Source organism: Myxocyprinus asiaticus, chromosome 4, assembly GCF_019703515.2.
Source record: "Myxocyprinus asiaticus isolate MX2 ecotype Aquarium Trade chromosome 4, UBuf_Myxa_2, whole genome shotgun sequence".
Taxonomy (NCBI): Eukaryota; Metazoa; Chordata; class Actinopteri; order Cypriniformes; family Catostomidae; genus Myxocyprinus; species Myxocyprinus asiaticus.
The window spans coordinates 41,670,187-41,692,835 of record NC_059347.1 but is presented as its reverse complement, the minus strand read 5'-3'; the positions used below and the strand labels follow the sequence as shown (position 1 = coordinate 41,692,835).

General features: G+C 39.2%; 1 protein-coding gene across 2 annotated transcripts in view; it reads left to right on the top strand.

Moving 5' to 3' along the window:
• The window catches only part of LOC127439375 (NMDA receptor synaptonuclear signaling and neuronal migration factor-like), a 41,208-nt gene that overhangs the window by 10,044 nt on the left and 8,515 nt on the right, over positions 1 to 22,649 (top strand). For both annotated transcript variants that reach the window (XM_051695624.1, XM_051695621.1), the window contains 11 exons: positions 2,460 to 2,521; positions 2,866 to 3,549; positions 3,628 to 3,700; positions 12,401 to 12,453; positions 14,203 to 14,292; positions 15,337 to 15,464; positions 17,025 to 17,108; positions 17,448 to 17,481; positions 17,639 to 17,709; positions 17,844 to 17,923; positions 18,017 to 18,119. In XM_051695624.1, the coding sequence (XP_051551584.1) occupies positions 2,460 to 2,521; positions 2,866 to 3,549; positions 3,628 to 3,700; positions 12,401 to 12,453; positions 14,203 to 14,292; positions 15,337 to 15,464; positions 17,025 to 17,108; positions 17,448 to 17,481; positions 17,639 to 17,709; positions 17,844 to 17,923; positions 18,017 to 18,119 (1,462 nt within the window). The remainder of the gene's footprint in view (positions 1 to 2,459; positions 2,522 to 2,865; positions 3,550 to 3,627; positions 3,701 to 12,400; positions 12,454 to 14,202; positions 14,293 to 15,336; positions 15,465 to 17,024; positions 17,109 to 17,447; positions 17,482 to 17,638; positions 17,710 to 17,843; positions 17,924 to 18,016; positions 18,120 to 22,649) is intronic.

Genomic DNA, 22,649 nt, shown 5'->3' with positions numbered 1-22,649 from the left:
CTCAATGTGAACTCTCACTGTAGTTATGCATGTTTGAGTCAACATATTTAACTTTGTGCATGTGTGTGTGTGAGCTTGTGCATGCTACAAGGAGAAATGTTTGTGTGGGAAGGCATCATTATCATTTGGTTGGGGACTAAATTAAAGACAAGGTGAGTGAAACAGCTTGGGCACTATTTTTCGTTTGTACATGCCTGGTGTATGTACACCCCCAGTGCATGTGAGTGATTAGGAAGTATAGGTCTCTGCAGAACAGTAATGGGTGTTGTCAAATCTGTGGGCATTTTCAAACCAGGATGGGCATTTCTAAACTAACCAATGAAAGTAGGGAATCTCAATGGTTTAAAAACGGCAACTGATTGGGAAAAGCCCATTTTTGTTCTGCAGAGATATAAGTTTCATAATTAGGCTGCATTAAGAGTGTTCTTGCTGGGCCACACAGGAGGGGAATAGTGTGTTAATCTTTCCCATGGTTCAGAGGTGGAGTGATGCCTTTGATAATGGAATTTGACAGCTTTTTGAAATGTATAAATTGTTTGTATAAATCATCCATGCTTATTGTGAGGGCATTTGGGAGTGGAAATGCATTAGAAAAAAAATGTCATGGTGAAAACAACAAACTGCATAATTTTGGAAGCCATCTTCACTAGCTTTAATGCCTGTAGCATAAGCACAAACACACATGCAAACACACACATTCCGTAAAGATCTTTCTACTGTTTTCTACTGTTTATATCAATAGGCAATTTACTGAGAAAGGCCACCAAATTATCATTCTTCAATGTATACTGAAACCATTAAAAGAGTAATGCAACAGGCTAATTATTATAATTCAGAACATTCAAATATATTACATCATATACACATACAGTATTCTGGAAACAGAAAAGTAAAGCATTTAGACAATATATGAATGGCTTTAAAAGTCAAAGGATTCCCTCAAAGGATGCTCTATTTATAATTTTTGGTCTATGACCTCATGCATCAGACGGACACTTTTAGAGCATCTCACTTTGGCTGCGTCATGTCTCATTCGTTTTCAGCAACTCTTGCCAAAAGTGCTGTTTTTAAAAATGAAGTTAAGTATTTTGAAAGAAATAAAATAACAATAAAAATGAGATCCCTGCATTCTGTTGTGCTTGGTCCAGCTTTCTTTGAGCACAAAAGTGGGTCTGTGAACGGCTATGCTCTTTGCTCATTGGTTTGACGAGGTTTGTTGTGTCTGTTGCAGCTGGAGCGCTGACTGCACCCTACTGCCACAGATTCAAAAAAACATTAAGGTGGTACATCAAGCTTGAATTGCTTTGATGATAGGAACATTCTGTAACAAAGGTTGTCAGTAATATATACAGTATGTGCATACAGTATGCACAGACTTTCTGATACAAGTGTCTTCCACACAAATTCACTGAACACAAATGTAGTTTTCTTTTCTTAAAAAAACTGAATGGGTTAAGCATTTTAATTTCAAACAAATCTCAAGATTGTCTTCATTTTTATATATATATATATATATATATATATATATATATATATATATATATATATATATATATATATATATATATATAAAATTTTAACATTGTAAATTTTTATAGGTTTATTCAAAACATTGTGGTTGTGGCATGGAGACCATGTTTTCATAGCACAGCTGTACTCACTCTAAGTGACCTGACATTGAGAGCTTCCCATAAGGGTCCAGATTTAATTCTCTGTTTTACACCTCATTGCCCTGAGGAGTCATGGGATGGGGAGGTTTGCTTATTTTTCCTGAAAGCATCTGCAGGCATGGCTGCCCAGTTGAAACTGGAGCACACATCATATAACATTATCTTCTAATGGTTTGTCATTTTCGCTTGTGAGCTTATCAGGTTTGTGAGAAATACTTTATATTGAGCTAGGTCTGTAGCCATATGCTCTGTGATGTGGTAGTGATAATAATTTTTGTCAAAACAATGACTGAAAAACTTCTCTGATGAACAAAACCCATCCAAAACCATCCTAAGCTGGTTTGCTGGTCTCCCATCCTGGCCAGACTGATCTGTTGGATGCTTTAGAGGGGGTTTGGCACTTTTCAGCTGGTCAGGCTAGGAGAATGGCTGGCCACCCAGCTAAACACCAGCTTGGACAGGCTGAGATACCAGCTAGGACCAGCAAACCAGCTTAGGCTATTTTAACAGGATTATATTCGAGTACGAAGCCATAAGTGTCTCAAGCCCATTGGTGGCTGATAAGAGCTGCTAAAAACACTTTAGTCAGTAAGTGGTAAGTAAATTCTCTCTATGACACTCTTTAACAGAGTGGAAGCTGTTTGCAAGACAATCATTATAGAAAGATTTGAGTGGGGCATGAACTCTGCACAATCTGAGAGCAGTAGTTACGTGAAAGAGTGTCTAGAAAGAATTTTTTTTTTTTTTATCACCATGCTTTGATTTTGTATTCTGTTTGTCTCTCTGCAGAGCAGCTCGAGCATTTGGAGAATACCTTTCTCACACTCACCCAGAAAACTGCAACGGATCAGGTTAGGTCCATTCCACCTCATCCCTTACCTTTTTTACAGTCTGTAAAAAATTTTACAGTCTGTCAAGGTCCTGAGTGACGCATGTAAAAGTACTGTACTTCCAGTAGGCATCTTCCAAAGCATCACAATTTTAAGTTCAACATTAATTAATTAGTCAATTTTACCCTCTTCTCCTCCAGTATGTAACAGGCCGGCCCTCTTTTGATTAATCATTAGAAAAGAGCTTTATTGGCCCCTTTTTGTCAGTCCCACTGTTGCCAAGGCACAATGCACAAGCCAAAGTATGAGCAATGTGTTCTTCTTTGTTCTTTTCTATCCCTTTCGCTTTCTTTCTTCTTCTACAGATCATTTGCTATCTGACACCATCATTGGTCAAGACAAAGAGTCCCCGGACATTAGCAGTCTGAACAACAAAAATAGCCTTCAGCCATACTCCCATCACACTCTTATGGTCAAGCCAACTCAAGAAAATAATCCGCCAGGCTGCCAGTCTGCCCCTCTCCTGACCAGTTCCAAGCGTTGTCTCTTAGTTGAGTGCAGCCTCTCCTCCGAGGACCAGCAGCATCACAGGTGTGTAGAGAACTCTTTGAAACCAGCACGTGTCTACACCATTACCAGAGAGCGAGATATGCTTGGGGGGCAGGGAAGCGAGGAGAGTTTGGAACTAGAGGTGCTAAAAAGGACCACAGAGCCACCACGAACCAACACTCCCTCCAATTTACATGGCAGCCAGCATCGAGGAAGCCATCACTGTGGAAACAACGGCCACATCCACCAGCATCACTATGGTCAAGCCCCTGTGACACAACCTTTTCAGAGCTCACGGAGCACTCACAACATCCGGGACTGGGGATCAAGGCGGAGCAGGTCGAGGGAGGACTGCACCCCAGATTGTGTGGCCTGCATTCGGCCACACTGCCAGAGCCAGCGCTCTTTGGACCTTGATAACTCAACTCATGATGGTGGCAAGCAGCACAAGAAGCTGGAGAGGATGTACAGTGAAGACCATGTGTCCTCTGAGGACAGAGGTGAGGAGGGGAGAAGATAATGCTTTACTCATGAGATTTACACAATGCCTGATATGCCCTTTCTCTTTTTGTTTGCAGATGATCATGTCAATAGCTGGTTCCCTAAAGAGAACATGTTCAGCTTCCAGACTGCGACCACCACAATGCAAGCGTGAGTACACATGGGATTCATGACATCAAACCTCTTGTTCTGTCCTTCCGTTTCCTCTGGAGAGGGCTTGGTCTATTAAGAAGACATATCATTAAGTTATCCTTACTCATGCATGTGGGTATCGTCCTTTTTCTTTACTCTTCCTTCTCTTCTGCTTCCTCTTCCTCATTTGTGTCCTATTTCTCTTTTTTGTTTTCTTTATCTCCTCTACATCATCCTCTTTCTCTATGTCCTCCTCTTCCTCATCCTCTTCTTCTTTCTTTTCCTCTTTCTTTCTCGTTCTCCTCCTCTCCCTCATTCTTTTCTTCCTTCTCTCTATCTCTCCCTTCCAACTCTTTCTCTTTTTCTTCCTCATTTTTCTCCTCTTTGTTTTTCTTTACTTTTTACTCCTCTTTCACCTCCTTATTCTCTTTCTTTTCTACTTCCTCTTTCTTTTTTCTTCCACCTTCATTTCCTCCTTTTGTCTCTATCTCCTCCTCTTCCTCTTTCTTTTCCTCTTAAACTTTCTGTCTTTTTTCTTCATCTTTCATTTCCTCTTTTTCTTTATCTCCTCCTCTTCCTTACCATCTTTCTTTTTCCCTTCCTCTTTCTTTTTTCTTTCCCTTCCTCCCTTTTCTCATTCTCACCTTTCTCATTCATCTTCTTTTTTTTCTTCTGTCTTTTTTCTTCCTCTTTCTTTTCCTCCTTTTACAAATTTTCTTTATCTCCTCCATTTCATCATTATTTATCCCTTCTCTTTTTCTTTCCCTCCAACCTCTTTCTCTTGTCTTCCTCATTCTTCTATTTCTTTTTCTTTATTCTTTACTACTATTTCTTCTCCTTATTCTCTTTCTCTTCTATTTCTTTCTATTTTCTGCTAATTATCACCTGCCTCGCAGAAGTCATAATTACAGAGCCCACTGGTTGAGCCCCCCATTGGGTGCAGTCCACCTCCTCTCCAATATGCCAATATGCAACCACACGATGCCCTCCCACCGTATCATTTGATGTCACTTCTCTCTGCCTTTCCCTCTCCCTTTCCTTCACTGTCTCCCTCTCTCTGTCTTAAAATCCATTGCTACTGTATCTCTTCAACTACTTAATTAACTTTCTCCTCTGGCTTACTCATTACTTCTCTTTGCTGACTTGTAATTGACACTTTCACTTTAGAACCTTTTAAATTTGGGTGAAATGTCAGTCTTTCATGGTCTGTTGTAGAAATGGCATTTTAGTGATAATTGACTAAACGGTAGTGATGAAGCAGTCTGGTGATGCTTTCATATTAACTGACCCAGTGTTAACAAATGAATGACACTCTTTTCCATCTTTTTACATGTTTTTTTGTGAGTTTCCCATGAATGTTAAAGTACCTTTTCTCTCTTTCCACTCTTTTATCTTTTTGGTTATGCATCTTTCCTTGGCTCTAAAGAATATCGTAAGTATTCCTTTCACATTAATCCACCATTTTTAAAACTCCACTCCATCCCCACCCTCTGCTCCTGTGTGCTGCAGCATCTCCTGTCCTGTGTTAACTGTTAATCCACCAGCATTGGAAAGTGATTGAAGTTATAGAGGAGCTCTGTCTCAAACAGCACACATAATCTTTCCTCCAAAACCTAGGGAAGGTACTTTTCTGTCTACTGCTTAAACTGTAAATAAATAAATAAATTAATAAATTTCATCACTACATTATCATAATGGGAAGAAAATCTTTGTTTCTATCTATTTAACTTATCACAATAATTTCTGTCATTTCTGGTCGATTTTATGAGTTTTCAGAGGGATATTCTGGATTTTCCTCATCAGTAATTAAAGGAATAGTTCACCCCAAATTGTAAATTCTGTCATCATTTGCTCACAATCATCCTTTCCAAATGTGTGTTTTTTGTAATGTCCTTCATGGTTAGCCTCAGTCACTATTCACTTTCATGGCATCTTTTTCCATAAAAAGTGCATGGTGACTGTTGTCATTCTGCCTAACATCTCCTTTGTGTTCTACAGAAGAAAGACATACAGGTTTTGAGCAACATAAGGGTGAATAAATGACAATAGCACTTATGTTTTGGGGTGAACTATCCCTTTAGTTTAAAGTGGTTGAAAATGTGCAATGAACTTATCACTGCAGGTTGTAACTTTGGGCCACCTTGAATTAACTTACAATTTAAGGCAACAGAAACTTAGTTTTCAAATTTAGTGGGTTGATTTTTTTACAGTGTACATATAGGCAGCTGCCTTCTAAGGCATCATTTTAACTTAAATGAAACCTCAGTGTGGAAGGGATTCATTTGGAACACTACACAAGCAGCAACTCCCTGTGGTACACAAATAGCGCTTGATTAAGTTAGAGTTTGATGTTTGCAGGTGGTAAAGTTAGGAATGTGATACTGTTAAAAAGCATAAAATACATATAATATATTAAGGCAAAATATTCACATTTTTGGTCAAAATTAGGAATTTTATGAAGCAGTGTAGCTCACTAGGTTTTAGAACAGAGGTGCAGTTTGTTTTCCAGTATACCAGTGAGTCATACAGTGATCAGTATCCCTAATCACATTTTCAACAGTTGTATAAGAAGAAGACCTTGTTTGTCTAACTTTTATTGTTAACTGATCTTTGAACTTACTTTTTTAACCACACATTTCACATGAATTACACTTTTTTTTTTTACTTTTTTGGCTGCAATCTGATGCATAATTTCAAACATGATGACAAAATGGCAGACTGTCCTTCTGAGAAGGAAGATGGTGATTGCTGTGTTGAGCATTACAAGCAAATATATATAAATATAGCCTGGGCATACCCCAGAAAAGTCACTCATCTTAAGATCCGCACACAGTGTTCTAAGACTGTCACAAGTCTGTCAGGATTCTGAAGGATTTCAAGCTGACATAGATACAAATAGATACATATTAGACAGAACATACATGCATCCATGCAGCCATTCGCACAAACACAAAGCTGTTATAGTTCTATGAAATTATCTTCTGTGCTGGTTGTTGACTGAGTGTCTGTTACACTTGACCTTGTTGTGGTTGTAGTGTTTAGTGTGTATAAATGCGTCTGTGTGTGGTTGTCAGTTGACCTGTGGGTGGTGATCAGCACCTGTTGTGGCTTGAACCTACCTGTGGCGACTTTAGTTTTACCCCTTGCACTGCTCCCTGTACACGTACACACACACACACACACACACACACACACACATACCTACACCCACAGCCTATAACACTATGACCGGTCCCAGCAGGGCATTCCGTGGAATTGCAGAGACAAAGAGAAGGAAAAAAGAGCAAGAGGCCACCGCCATGATCGAGAGGTACTGTCTACTACCCCTACTGTCCAGTATCCCAGCCCGACCCCTACACATAAATGTAGAATGAAACCATGCAGAGATAGTGCTTGGTTTCTGTGCTGACCTGTGTTATTGTAGTATTATTGTATTTCTTATTTCTCAGCTTTTTAAAGACCCAATAAATATCAAAATTGGAGTTTTGTGGTTTTTATTCCACATGTGTAAGTATACAGTCTCTCTCTTCCGGGAAAATGGACCAGAAATACTGATGACTCATCTTGCACTACATAGATTTTTCATCAATCAAATGCTATCTAGAATGAGAACGTCCCTCCCTTTAAAGACTAGTTCCCGCTGCTTCAACAAATGGCAAAACACCACCAAATCCCAAATTCCAATGGTTGTTGGGTTATTTTGGATCAGTGTTTTAACCCTTTTGGTGTTTGTTAGGACAGTGTGGACAGCAAATGGAGAGTTATGTTTTCCCAACATTACAAATCCATCAGCTAACTTCAGAATGTTGGAAATTTTGGAGTGTATTGGGGTGAACCAGTTGGGTCATAATAGAAGCGACAACCAATCGGCAAGTAGCAAATCATGGTTTAAGGCTATTACATAACTAAAGCCTAATGGCTATAAAAAAAATACTCAGCTGTGGATTTGTGGAACAACAGTTGCGCTTGTCAAGCAATATCTTGTGGTCTTTAAAGTCTACACTCTAATTCAGCACACTACACTGCAGAACTGTCCTTTTCTCTTTCCCCTAAAGGCATACGGCGTGTAGAGGAGTCACGATGCTAGGCTTACCAAGCAGAAAGCAACCAGCAATTTATTGATCTGAGTAGTCCAACGCACATGCATTAAGCACCTGGGTTTACGTGTGTATGTCTGTCTGTTTGACTGTTTGGATCAATAGGCCAATCGAATAACTCAAGGTTCAGTGCCTGGAGTGTGTTAATCGATACAGCTTACAATTGAACACCTTCTGAGTTTCACTTATCAGTCGAGTGTCATGCAGCACACCAATGCCATATGCAAAATAAATAGCTCAACAGCAAATTTGATAATGCCTGGCTGAACTGACTTACATATGTAAACACACTTATTCACGGGAACATTCTAATGGACTTGCTGGCAGATATATCATCAAAAAGTCATCCAACATTATTCTGAATGACTAGAGGGAACCAATGCACAGTTCACTGAAGGTACAGTGAATTGAAAGGACAAAAATTATCTTAAAATTCCCTGCAAAGGCACAAAAGAGTTAAGCTACCATGGGCAAGTTTAGGGTGTTCTGGAGAATAGAAAGATGGAAAGAGCAGATTATGATATTTTTTAAGAGTTCCCAACTCTACTGAATAACATTACTGTAGATGTCTGCCTCTGCCCCTGATGGGTGCAGATGATTGTTTGCATCCACTGGTATTTCAAAACAACTGTAGTGTAGGTTTGTGTGCATGTAGGTGAGATCTTGAGACTGGTCAGTTTCTTTATCTGAAGAACAAAGTGAAAGATAACTAAAACCCAGTTTGCCTTCTGGCACTGGTTAGGGTTTGAAGTGAACCAATGTAGAGCACAACAGTTGGGTTTCAGAAGTAAAAATCCCATTTTGTTTCTCCATAGGTGAATTGATTTTTATCGCTAACTTATAAACCTTCAAAGGCAGACCCTCCATGAAGTCCAAGGTTGTTGATCGATGGTATATGCATTTGTTGAAGTCATCAGTCACGTTATTTCAAATGCATTGTTTGAAAATCATGTTTATAAGCAAAATTCCTCTTGAAGACCTACACAATCCATGATCCAGTAGAGAATGATCTATCAATCAGAGAATCGTTGCCAACAAAGTGCGCCAAACAAGTTCAGCAGCTACCGCCCACTCCTATGATGCACTGTGAATGACGCAATCCAGTCAGTCTCCCAACAGTCTCAAACTAATTGTATATTTGCAAATATCTCAATATTTTGAAATTAAATTAAAACATATTGTTTCTATACTTATAATCAACAACTTTAAATCAGTTGTTTTATATGTTTTTAATTCGCTTACACTAACCATAGTGCTTCATAGGATTGTATTTAATGCTCTCATGAAAGACATACACAGTCTTGTACCATTGTCTTTTTGTCTGTTTTTCAATTTAGTTTTTTTTGTTTTTTTTTGCTTTAAATCAAAGTTTGTAATGGAGTGATTCACCTTGGAGCTGGTTGGTTTGTTGTTGTTCATTGCTAAGAACTCTATTAGGAAGGATTTAAGGAAATCCCTGTGGAAAAAAGAAAAGTAAAATACTTTTGAAACCAAGATGGAAGTTGCACTCTATTGATTATGTATAATTTGCATCTTTGCATACTCCTGATCACATTTATTATAGTATAATCTCATAGCTGCTTGTCTCCAAATAAGTTGCCTTTGGAGAGCTGCTCTCATTTGCATCTGTGGCAGAACAATGCATTTTGTGGACCCCAGGAAGACTAGCAATCACTTCTGGAAGCTAATGGGGATCCGAATAAAGAATAAAGAATGCATGCAGGTTTTGGTGGTAAATTCAAAGGAGAAAGATACTTTAATAAAACATTAAAGCTGGCATCTTCTCCTCCAGTAAGGCTGGTGAGTTGTTACTTAGTTTCAGTGGTAAATAGCTGACGCTAGTACAAACGGTGATATCCACGGTGGTGATGGCATACATGTACTGTGGTTTGGACCCAAAAGTACAATGTTAAAAGAGACCTGCAGGGGAATGGGGGTGGAATCCAATTGTGAAAACAGCCCAATAGTTTTTCAGAAATTCTGATCTCATTCTATTCTGCACATTGGAAGCTGTTAGAGTTTAGTTTTTTCCTGAAAGCTATCATTAACTTTGCATAAAAAGTAAAGGGTCAAGAGAGTACACAAGCATATACAGACAGCATGAGAATAATGATACATATCTGTGAGGATCAACATGTCACATATCTATTTTAAGCACACTCACAAATGAGGTCTTCTGTAAGATCATTAGCGTTTCTTGACACCCTTCATATTGACTTTGACAGTGGTTTAGAAGAACGTCAGTGAGATAGACATACTGTATGAAGAAAAGCAATTCTGACAACTGATGCATAGTCACAGTGCTCATTATAACAGTCTCATATATGAGGAAGATATTAAAAAATGTCTGTATCTGTTTCGTTAATGTTCACATTGGTGGATTTGATTAGAGGCTCACATTGCAGCTCAGCTACATAAAATATTGCCTCTGCTATGCCTCACTTACATACTGGAAGAATATTAGTTCTCCTATATTTTACTGGCTTATACCACAGTGGTGCTTTTTAATATTGTGGGTTGTGCTGCAGCAGCATTATGCCTGCAGAGAAACTGCTTAAGAAATGGCCATGCCATTTGTAGGAAATAGGGCACCCTGTCCATCAGTTTTGATTATTTATTTTTTTGTGCAAATTTTTTTCTTTACTTTTGCAAGTCAAATTGCCTAGAAATTCCATGCCTCCTGGTCCAACTTTAATTTTTTATAAGGGCTTTGCATTGGCTGTGTGAGCTGCTGTATTATTTGTTGGTAAATGAGGAAAGACCATCTATTCTCCACACACTCCTACTTTAGTAGAACACACTACGGTGTAACCATGACTACCTGATGCAGTTTGGAGTGCTAATGAGAGGAGGAGGAGAGGAGAGAGAGAGTGTGTACAAGAGAGAGGGTCAACTGAACTCACTTTGATTCTTTGATGAGGGAGTATGTACTGGTAAATTTTATGTGAGTGCATGCTAACTCACTGACAGCTAATTTCAGTGTGAGAAAGTCATCAGAACTGTGTTAATGAAGACGAAGCACTGTGAAAGACTTTGAATAGTGTGACAATGTCTTTCAGAAGGATGGCTTTAATTTTCACACTTTCTATAAGCAAATTGCAATTATTGCAGTTTACTGGGCTAACTCTCAAGCTGTAGCTATGGCAAATTAAACTTTGTACTAAGTAAATTTTTATGTACATTTTGCTAGCCAAGTAGTTTTATACTGACACATATTGTGTGAATGCCACGAAGCTTTTAAGTATCCAACTTTTGTAGAAATAACTTATTCACATGTGTATGTTCCACCCACAATTTATTTATCGGAGTGACTATTTGCGCATGGTGTAAATAGCACCAGCCACATGGCGTGGCTATTTGCACTCAAACAGTCTAGTTCAGTGGTTCCCTCCCTGTTCCTGGAGGCCCCCCAACACTACACATTTTGGATATCTCCCTAATCAAACACACCTGATTCAACTCATCAGCTCGTTAGTAGAGACTTTACAACCTGAATTGGGTGTGTCAGATAAGGGAGATATACAAAATGTGCAGTGTTGGGGTTGGCCTCCAGGAACAGAGTTGGGAACCACTAGTGGAAACACAGAAATTGAATACAAACTGCACCTTCTAGTGTCGCTGCAGTGGTGTGGGATGTAGGACGGTGTGGAAGTGCTTTTTTCGTGCAGATGACCCGGGTTCAATTTCTCCTTTGTTCCACTTTTTCTCATCCTCTTTCCTGTCTCCACTTTTAAAATTTCCTGTACTTATAATATTAAATAAAAATGAATATAAAGGTTGATTTATAGGTCAGGGAGTGGAGAGAAAGGTTTGATCCAGGTAAAATTAACCATGGTTTTACTATACTAATATTGTTGTAACCATGTTTTTTTGGCAATAACCAAATGGAATAAACCATGGTGTTACTACAGTAATATGGTGTTAATACAGTAACCATAATTTTATGGTTACTATGAATTACTACAAAATACCATGGAAATACTATGGTTACTGTAGTAAAATGGTTACATTTTGTAAGGGAAGGTTAGGGTTAGGTTTAGGGGCAGGGGTTGGTGTAGGGTGTCTGTGTGACTCTAAATGAACACAATAAACACAATGCACTGATGCCCCTATACTGTATGTTAGTATTTAATTAGGGCTGCAAATGGTATCTGCCACTATTTGCAAATAGCATTTAGCACTATTCTATGAAGTTCTGGAAGTGTTCGATTTTGCATTGTTGTGTTTCTCACTGTGACTGCTTCTGCAGTAGCCAGATAACGTAACACCCAGTGAATGCTGTTAATCAGGACGATTGGGACCAACGTTTTGGCTACAATGTGTATTGTACAGTCTGACATAATGTCGCACACAGTGAAATGAAAAAGCTTATTTATGCTGAGGAATTGGGAGGACTGGAGATCTCTTTGTAGTGCACAGAGGTTGTTGTATAACTTCAAACACTCAACCCTGTCCATAATCAGGCATGGCTAAGGCTATCATGTATACATGGACTGTTTAAAAGCATATTTAAAATGTCAGTTTTTGTCTTCTTTTCCTCCATATGCCATTTGGGTGTGTTTTCTCTTACTTTATACCTCTTTACAATCCACTGTGCTTCTGCCAATCTTTTGTATCTCAGAAACTTCCGGAAGCACCTGAGGATGGTGGGCAGCAAGAGGGTCAAGGCCCACAGTGAGTTGTTTGTAGATATCTGTGTATATCTGTACAGTATGTGTGTTTTTGGATGGGTACTGACATGAGGATGTGCGTCCATACTGATGTTTTATGTGTGAGAATGAGAGTATGTTGTTAGTGATTTCATCTGTATATACACTATATTGCCAAAAGTATTCGCTCACCCATCCAAATAACTGAATTCAGGTGTTCCAATCACTTCCATGGCCAGAGGTGTATAAAATGAAGCACCTAGGCATGCAGACTGCTTCTACAAACATTTGTGAAAGAATGGGCCGCTCTCAGGAGCTCAGTGAATTCCAGCGTGGTACTGTGATAGGATGCCACCTGTGCAACAAGTCCAGTCGTGACATTTCCTCGCTACTAAATATTCCACAGTCAACTGTCAGTGGTATTATAACAAAGTGGAAGCGATTGGGAATGACAGCAACTCAGCCACGAAGTGGTAGGCCACATAAAATGACAGAGCGGGTCGCCAACTTTCTGCAGAGTCAATTGCTGCAGACCTCCAAAGTTCATGTGGAATTCAGATTAGCTCAAGAACAGTGCGTAGAGAGCTTCATGGAATGGGTTTCCATGGCCGAGCAGCTGCATCCAAGCCATACATCACCAAGTGCAATGCAAAGCGTCGGATGCACTGGTGTAAAGCACGCCGCCACTGGACTCTAGAGCAGTGGAGACGCGTTCTCTGGAGTGACGAATCACGCTTCTCCATCTGGCAATCTGATGGACGAGTCTGGGTTTGGCGGTTGCCAGGAGAACGGTACTTGTCTGACTGCATTGTACCGACTGTGAAGTTTGGTGGAGGGGGGATTATGGTGTGGGGTTGTTTTTCAGGAGCTGGGCTTGGCCCCTTAGTTCCAGTGAAAGGAACTCTGAGTGCTTCAGCATACCAAGAGATTTTGGACAATTCCATGCTCCCAACTTTGTGGGAACAGTTTGGGGATGGCCCCTTCCTGTTCCAACATGACTGCGCACCAGTGCACAAAGCAATGTCCATAAAGACATGGATGAGCGAGTTTGGTGTGGAAGAACTTGACTGGCCTGCACAGAGTCCTGACCTCAACACGATAGAGCACCTTTGGGATGAATTAGAGTGAAGACTGTGAGCCAGGCCTTCTCGTCCAACACCAGTGTCTGACCTCACAAATGCACTTCTGGAAGAATGGTCAAAAATTCCCATAAACACACTCCTAAACCTTGTGGAAAGCCTTCCCAGAAGAGTTGAAGCTGTTATAGCTGCAAAGGGTGGGCCGATGTCATATTAAACCCTATGGATTAAGAATGGGATGTCACTTAAGTTCATATGCGTCTAAAGGCAGATGAGCGAATACTTTTGGCAATATAGTGTATGTGTGTGAGATGTTTGGTAAATTTTATGTAAATATGTGAACATACCGTTGCTTTATAATAATTCATGGTGTCAGATGAATTATTTTCAGGGGTTACAGATGCTCCAGGCATCTGATAAATGTAATAAAAGCAAAACCTTTTGGTGCTCTTGTCTGATACACAGTGATAAGGGTTAGTTTCTTTCACAAACTCTTCCTGACCATTTCTGAATAACTCACCTCCCTCTCATCAAAAAGGGCTACAATGTAAAGTGTAGTGAAATTGATTCTCATTTTTAGTGCATATCAGTGAAAAACTGGCAAACCTCAAACAGTGTCAGACAAGAGCCGAGAGTACAGTATGTGTGTTGAGGAGCAGTGTGTGTGATGCTTTCCTCCTCCGCTTCATTATTAGCATTCGCTGATCGCAAAACGAAGAGTTTCAGTCGCTCCTGGAGTGACCCTACTCCCGTCAAGCCTGACTCTCTCCATGACTCCAGAGACAGTGAGTCCACACACACACACACACTCACTCACATGTGCGTGCACACACACACACAAACACACACACACATGTTGGTGCAGCTATCATTATGAGGACTCTCCATAGACATAATTATTTTTATACTGTACGAACTATAGATTCTATCCCCTACCCCTAACCCTACCCCTAAAACTAACCCTCGCAAAAAACTTTCTGCATTTTTTCATTTTCAATAAAACATCGTTTGGTGTGTTTTATTTAAGTGATTTGAATTATGGAGACACTAGAAATGTCCTCATAAACCACATTTATAGCATAATACCATTGTAATTACCAGTTTGTAACCTAAAAAAAGTCCTCGTAAACCACTTAAACCTGCCCACACACACACACACACACACACACACACACACTCACACATACTGTACATACATAGTCTCTCTTTCTAATTTTATCACATGCACATGATTGGTCACCCACACTAAACACTTTACATGACAAAAACATGGCTGCACTTCACAAAGATAATCAAGAACACATTCAGGTCATATTTCACCCCAAAGAAAAAAATATATAGTGCCTACTTTAGGACCATTAAGATGCATTAACATGACAATAAAGCACATAAATGTAATTTGGGGTTGAGGGGCTTCATTACCATGTACTGTAGATTGTGAAATATGACCAAGATGTTTGCCTAATTGTCCTGCACAGAGGATGACTGTGCATCACAGTGTGCATCTTCTCCCAATATCAGCATCTGTGTACAGCATAAATGTGTGCACCCTACTGCTTACATGTACAGTACTAACTGCTCTCTCTTTGTGTCATGTGTTTAAAACATAGCACTAAGAAGCCCTGTCTTGTGTTTCTCTGTGTGGATTTCTGTTTTTCTGACCTGTCAAGACCTTTTCTTCACAAACAATAGGGCAGCAAGCATGAGAATTCATACTAGGACCCCAGACCTCACAGACATGGATGATAGAATCCTTGCCTTGAGGACATGTCACCTCATTGGCTGTTTTGTGGGTGTCTGTGGTTTTCTGTGTGTGTGCATGTGACCAGGTGGAGACCTCCAGGCATTGTCTGGCAATCTGGATGAAGCAGAATGTGATGATGTGGACTGGGAGGAAGAAAGGGAGATGGAAAGAGCAGCTTGTCAGGGCAATGACTTCATTCCACCCAAAATTATGGTACTTACATCCTTTGTATGAAAACAATTTCGTTAACTGCAATAATAATAAAAACTCACATAACTGGAAAAACTGAAACTAAACTAAAATAAATTTTAATGACTCCAAAACTAGCTAAAGTAAAATACAAATGACCACCAATTAAGTACATTTTTGATACATAGAATATTACAATATTTGAAACCTTTACAACCCACCCTCATTAAACATGAAAATGCCATTATCCTCTATAGTGATAACACTTGATGGCGCTGAGATTTTTAATTGCATTTAACCAATGGCATGAGTTGGGGGCGGGGCTATCTGTTTGTTTGAAACAATGTGTATTTTTGCAATTCTGTTTGGACACGCTAGTGGCGCAGAAATTACACACTTCAGCTTTCATGCTTTAAAGATGCATTTTTTTAAAGATGTCATTTTTGGGGGGCCTGGGTAGCTCAGTGGTAAAATACGCTGGCTACCACACCTGGAGTTCACAACAACCGGTTGCTAGGGAGGGTAGAGTCACATGGGGTAAACTCCTCGTGGTCGCTATAATATGGTTCGTTCTCAGTGGGGCGCATGGTGAGTTGAGCATGGTTGCCGCGGTGGATGGCGTGAAGCCTCCACACGTGCTATGTCTCCGTGGCAACACGCTCAACAAGCCACGTGATAAGATGCAAGATGGCGGGTTGATGGTCTCAGACGCGGAGGCAACTAGGATTCGTCCTCCGCCACCTGGACTGAGGCGAATCACTACGCGACCACGAGGACTTGGAAGCACATTGGGAATTGGGCATTCCAAATTGGGAGAAAAAGAGGAAAAATCCAAAAAATAAATAAAATGACGCTAATCATTTATAGAAGAGTATAACTGCACATCTCAAAATATAGGCTAATTTATTTACCAACGTTTTGGCTATCAGCCTTTTTCAAGGTATAATTTCATCACAATGGATAAAAAACACATATAGTGTCAACAATTACCAACAGGAGAAGACGATTACATCATAGTAGAAGTTTGTAATTAGCTAAAGAGCATGTCAGTTTTTTAGACTACATCTAAAACTTTAGAAAACAGCCATATAATGAAAAGAAAGTAATCCCGTCGTATGTCAAAAGAAAAACAATTTAAAGACATACAGAAGCATCAATTCAAGACATTTACAAAATAGTGATGAAGTTGCACATTTGTTGCATGATGCTGCATGTATGTTGCTGGATTTACTGAGTGCACATTTAACTTTGGCAGTCCTAAAATACTAAAACTAAAATAAAACTGAGACTAAACTGAAGCATGAAAGCACGAAAAACAGTAATGGAGTGAAAACAAACAAAAATTAAACTAAATTAAAAGAACAAATTGAAAATAGAGTAGAAATAAAAACTAAATAAAAATTTCAAAACTATAAAAACCCTGAATCTGATCACCCACATCCACTTTGACACGAATCGACCACAATATATAACAAAAAATTTTATGAGCTCATCAACAAACCATCATAACATGCTGTGCAGCTTTTTGATCATCAACTGGCTCATTAATAGGCATGTGTTCAATTCATCCTTGTTTTTAAACAGCTAATTTCATCAAAAGTACCAAAGGCCGAGTACCTTCCCAACATCATCCGCCGGAACGACAACTCCATAATCCCTATTCTCTACGTGAGTATGGTTCAATGATGCAGTCACGCACTGGATCAAAGAGAATCAAAGTTTTGATTATCTAGTACAAAGCCCCTCGTGTTAAGCAGTGTTAACGATCTCTGCCAGTCAGCTCTCTCATGTAAGTTTTAGTAGTGCAAATCATCTCTTTAGCCTGTCATTTGAGATTGCCATGGTAACAGCTTTGTAATGCAGAGGCTAAGATTTAGTGCTGATATTACACTTTAATTATGTTCGAATAAAAACATCACCTACTAATTACCAACAGATAATTCCTATCTCAGATTAGCACTGTTTGTTTTATGAGCCGTTCAAGCATGCTCTGTGTTCTGCCCTCAGGATCACGAACACGCCACTTTTGATGATATAATAGGTACGTGTTAATTGGGCTACACAGCTTTTTGTGTGCTTGTCTGATGTTGGCTGCTATTGTTTGTTTACTATGAAAATTCTGGTCTGTAATTTCGTATGATTCCCTTGCTGCCTCTCTCTCTACTTCTCTGCTATCTGTCTTCTCTCATCTCTCTCAGAGGAGATTGAAAAGAAACTAACCGCCTACAGAAAAGGCTGCAAAATCTGGAACATGCTCATCTTCTGTCAGGTTTGACAAATATGTTTTTGTATGTGTGTGAGTGTTATTATTTGCATATCTCTTGCTTTTTCACAAGTGTGTATGTGGTGTATTTGTGTGCATGTATTTCTGCACTGTGTAAATTGGCTCTCTGTGTTCTCCAGGGAGGTCCAGGTCATTTGTACCTACTGAAGAACAAGGTGGCCACATTTGCAAAAGTTGAGAAGGAGGAAGACATGATACAGTGAGTGTTTGCCCTCACAAAGCCCAAATAAATTACTGCCTGCAATACCTGCATTGTATTCTCTTTGTAATCATCCTGAGCTTTTGTGCGCAGGTTCTGGAGGAGACTTGGCAAATTCATGAGTTTATTAAATCCCAAGCCTAACCTCATCCACGTTATGGGCTGCTATGTGCTTGGCAATGCTAATGGAGAAAAGGTAGATCATTTCTTCTCACCTCCCCAACCCATTTCCAAATCAATTTTTAATGCCATTAGCATTCAGAAATTTTAGTCTTGAGCTTTTTTGCCATAGACACAAGACAAGAAATTAAGGGTGAGAGATTGGGCTAATCGAACCTATGCCTCTCAAATGAGCACCATGCTAAACACAGTCATAAATCTATTAGTGTTTACAGAATGACTGTCACTACTGTACAGCCTCACTTTTCCATGCTGTGGTAGGTGTGTGTGCATGAGAAAGAGAGGATGACAGGTGGGAGTGCGTTCAGGGTCAGGCTGGGATATGATGGGAGGAGATGAGGGTGCCAGATTGACAACCAACTGCTCTGTGACTGAAAGATAGACAGTCTGTCACCCTTCAGCCCCCTCACTTCTCTGCCTCACACAAACGCACACGCTTAGACATGTACACACATGTTCAGTTCCCTCTGGCCACCACAACTCTGGACATGTATTCAGTTATGTCAGGCTGGACAGTGTGTTGTAACTACTACACCCTTACAAAAAAGTACTATGGGGGTACTCATAGATCAGATGGTAATAGCATGGTATTTTGATATATACAATTGTAATGAATGATTATGTAAGGAATAATGTACAGTCAGCAGGTATCACCCTGAAGGGGTTTATTTTGTGATAACAACCAGCTGACTGTACATTCCTAACCAAATAAATAAATAGATGGACATAAAATATTGATTTGCATTGAAATTATGTCATTATGTGAGAAGAAGTAAATCTCTGAACAGCTGAAATCCAACTCCGACTTGCATCGGAATTCTGACCATCTGACTCCTCATTATTCAGCCTATTACAAGACTACTTGCCAAATAAATAAATGGACATGAAACTTTGATTTGAGTTGCAATTATTTTATTAACTTTCTTGTAGAGATTGCACAGTGATCCGACAAGCAGGAAAGATGACTCGCAATACCTGGATGACCGGTCTGATCTTAAAGGAATGTTCCGGATTTAATACAAATTAAGCTCAATTGACAGCTTTTGTGGCATTACATTGATTACCACAAAAATTTATTTGGACTTAAATCGAGGTTACAGTGAGGCACTTACAATGGAAGTGAATGGGGGCCAATTTTTGAACGCTAAAATACTCACCGTTTCAAAAGTATAGCCACAAGACAAGAAGGATATGCATATAAACATGATTTTAGTGTTCTTAAATCACTTACAAACTATTTCTGTGTAAAGTTATAGCCAGTTTAACAAATTTGTTACCATGACGATGTAATGTCAACAAAACCTAAAACCTTAAAATGACTGTTAAAAATGACAACTTTACAGCTCAATACACAAGTTTTAACAGAAGAATTAATGCAATAGCTTTTATAAAATTATAAGCTTCACATTTCTGTGTTTAAACCTTCCAAAAATTGGACACATTCAATTTAATTGTCCCCATTCACTTCCATTGTAAGTGCCTCACTGTAACCTTGATTTCTAATTTTTTTAAGGAAAAGGAGTCGTCGAAATTAATATTTGTGGTAATCAACATTATGCTACAAATGCTGTCGATTGAACTTAACTTGTATTGAACCCAGAACATTCCTTTAATCCCTGAATGTGCAGTTGTTACTCAGAGATATCGGACTGCTAGATGGCACCATTGGCCAATCAGAATCTAGTATTCCAGAGCACCATGTAACAAATCCTCATATACTCCAAGGTAGATCAAAGTATAACATGCTTTTACCATGGTACATGTCCAAAACTTTGAGTTTTAAATGAAGTTCGTAAGGAGCTTGTTCATGTAATCCTGTTTAAACCTGTATAACTTTCTTTCTTCCGCGGAACTCAAAAAGAAACATTCCAAAAATGGCAAACAACACAATAAACCACAGTAAAAGTAGGCTATACTACTTGTGCACTATATTCCAAGTCTTCTGAAGCACGGCAACTGTGTGATGAAGAGACTGAAATGTATTCATTAAAGAGTGAATCTCAACTTTCGGACTGTTTGTAAAAGTCAAGTCTCCATTGTGGACAGTATACCAAACCTGTTTACCTGTTTCAGTTGCAAGTAATGTATTCAGGGCTCAATAAAGATGACTCTTAGGCTAGTATAAATGAGTTTCAGGTCAGCTGACGGAGCTGCCTCTTGACCAACAGGTCCAGTGCCGGATTGTCACTAAATTTTACATTAATTGATCTTGTACATGTGTTTTTTTGCTGATTGAAACGTGTTCAAAGGTGACATTATCTTTGTTGCGAACAGAGATGAGGTTTTCTTGAAATAGTTAGAATGATGTGTATTAGTATTAAAAGCGTTTTTAAGAATGGGATAAAAAATTATAAATCAATCAGTAATTTTTTGCATTACTATGCATAATATGCCAGAAGCCAGTTTTTGGTGTGTGCGAAGATTTATATATATATATATAATATATTGTATATATACAATGATGTGAAAAAGTATTTGCCCCTATTTTCTTCAATTTTTTTGTATTTTTCATACTAAATTGTTTTTAGATCTTCAAACGAGATATAACATAGAACAAAGGCAACCTGAGTAAACTCAAAATACAGTTTTCATATATATATATATATATATATATATATATATATATATATATATATACACTACTGGTCAAAAGTTTTGAAACACTTGACCGAAATGTTTCCCATGATCTTAAAAATCTTTTGATCTGAAGGCGTGTGCTTAAATGTTTGAAATTAGTTTATATATATATATACATATATATATATATATATATATATATTGAAGCAAAAAAGTTATCCAACACCTATATCACCCATGTGAAAAACTAACTGCCCCCTTAAACTTAATAGCTGGTTGTGCCACCTTTAGCAACAACTACTGCTACCAAACGCTTCCGATAACTGGAGATCAGTCTTTCACAGCGCTGTGGTGGAATTTTGGCCCACTCTTCTTTGCAGAACTGCTTGAGTTCAGCCACATTGGAGGGTTTTCGAGCATGGACTGCCCATTTAAGGTCCTCTCACAGCATCTCAATCAAGTTAAAATCAGGACTTTGACTAGGCCACTCCAAAACTTTCATTTAGCTTCTTTTGAGCCATTCAGAGGTGGACTTGCACCTATGCTTTGGATCATTGTCTTGCTGCATCATCCCGTTGTGCTTGAGCTTCAACTCACGGACTGATGACTGGACATTCTTCTTTAGGATTTTCTGGTAGAGTGCATAATTCATGTTTCCCTCGATTATTGCAAGTCGCCCTGGCCCTGAAGCAGCAAAGCATCCCCACACCATCACACTACCACCACAGGAATTCTGTGTTTTATTTACACCAGATGTAATAGGACCCGTTTTCCAAACAGTTCCACTTTTGACTCATCAGTCCACGGAACATTCTACCAAAAGTTTTGAGGATCATCAATGTGTTTTTTGGCAAAATTATGATGAGCCTTAATGTTCTTCTGGGTTAGTAGTGGTTTTCGCCTCGCCACACTTCCATGGATGGCATTTTTGGCCAGTGTCTTTTTGATAGTGGAGTCATGAACAAATACCTTTATTGATGCGAGAGAGGTCTGCAGTTCCTTGGATGTTGTCCTTGGCTTTTTAATGACTTCCTGGATGAGCCGTCGCTGTGCTCTTGAATTTTGGAAGGTCAGCCACTTCTGGGAAGGTTCACTACCGTACCAAGTTTTCTCCATTTGGAGATAATGGCCCCCACTGTGGTTCTTTGAAATAGCTTCGTAACCCTTCCCAGACTGATGTATTTCAATCACCTTTTTCCTCATCATTTCTAGAATTTCTTTCGGCCTTTTAGCCAACTTCATGCTGCTGAAAAAGTTCTATTTAGGTGTTGATTTGATTGAACAGGTCTGGCAGTAATCAGGCCTGGGTGTGTCTAGTCCAGCTGAACCCCATTATGAATACAGTTTCATAGATTTGAGGATTTAGTAACAACTACTTTTTCACACAGGCCCAGTTGGTATTGGATAACATTTTTCTTCAATAAATAACATTATCATTTAAAAACTTAACTTTGTGTTTACTCAGATTGCCATTGTTGGGTGCTCTGGTTTCCCCCACATTCCAAAAAGACATGCAGGTTAAGTTAATTGGAGACCCTAAAATTGCCCGTAGGTGTGAGTGAGAGTTTGTGTGTGTTGCCCTGTGATGGACTGGTCACATGTCCAGGGTGTTTCCCTGCCTTCGGCCCAAGACAGCTGGGATAGGCCCCAGCACTACACACGACCCTGCATAGGACAAGCGGCTATAGAAAATGGATGGGTGGATATATACTGTAGACAGACAGACAGACAGACAAATAGACAGATAGATTGATTGTGGTGGGGTCAGTAAAAGTTTTGGTTGGCCAAGTAAAATTTGAGCTACTATCCCAAATGGGCCAGCCAAAAAAAAATCCTTACTGAGCCCTGTTTATGAACATGTGAACTTTTAATATCCATGAGCTATTTAATATTGTGCCAATTTTATTTTTATTTTTTTTGTTAGTGCAGATATGTTAGCAAAGTACTATTCTCACACACAAATCACACA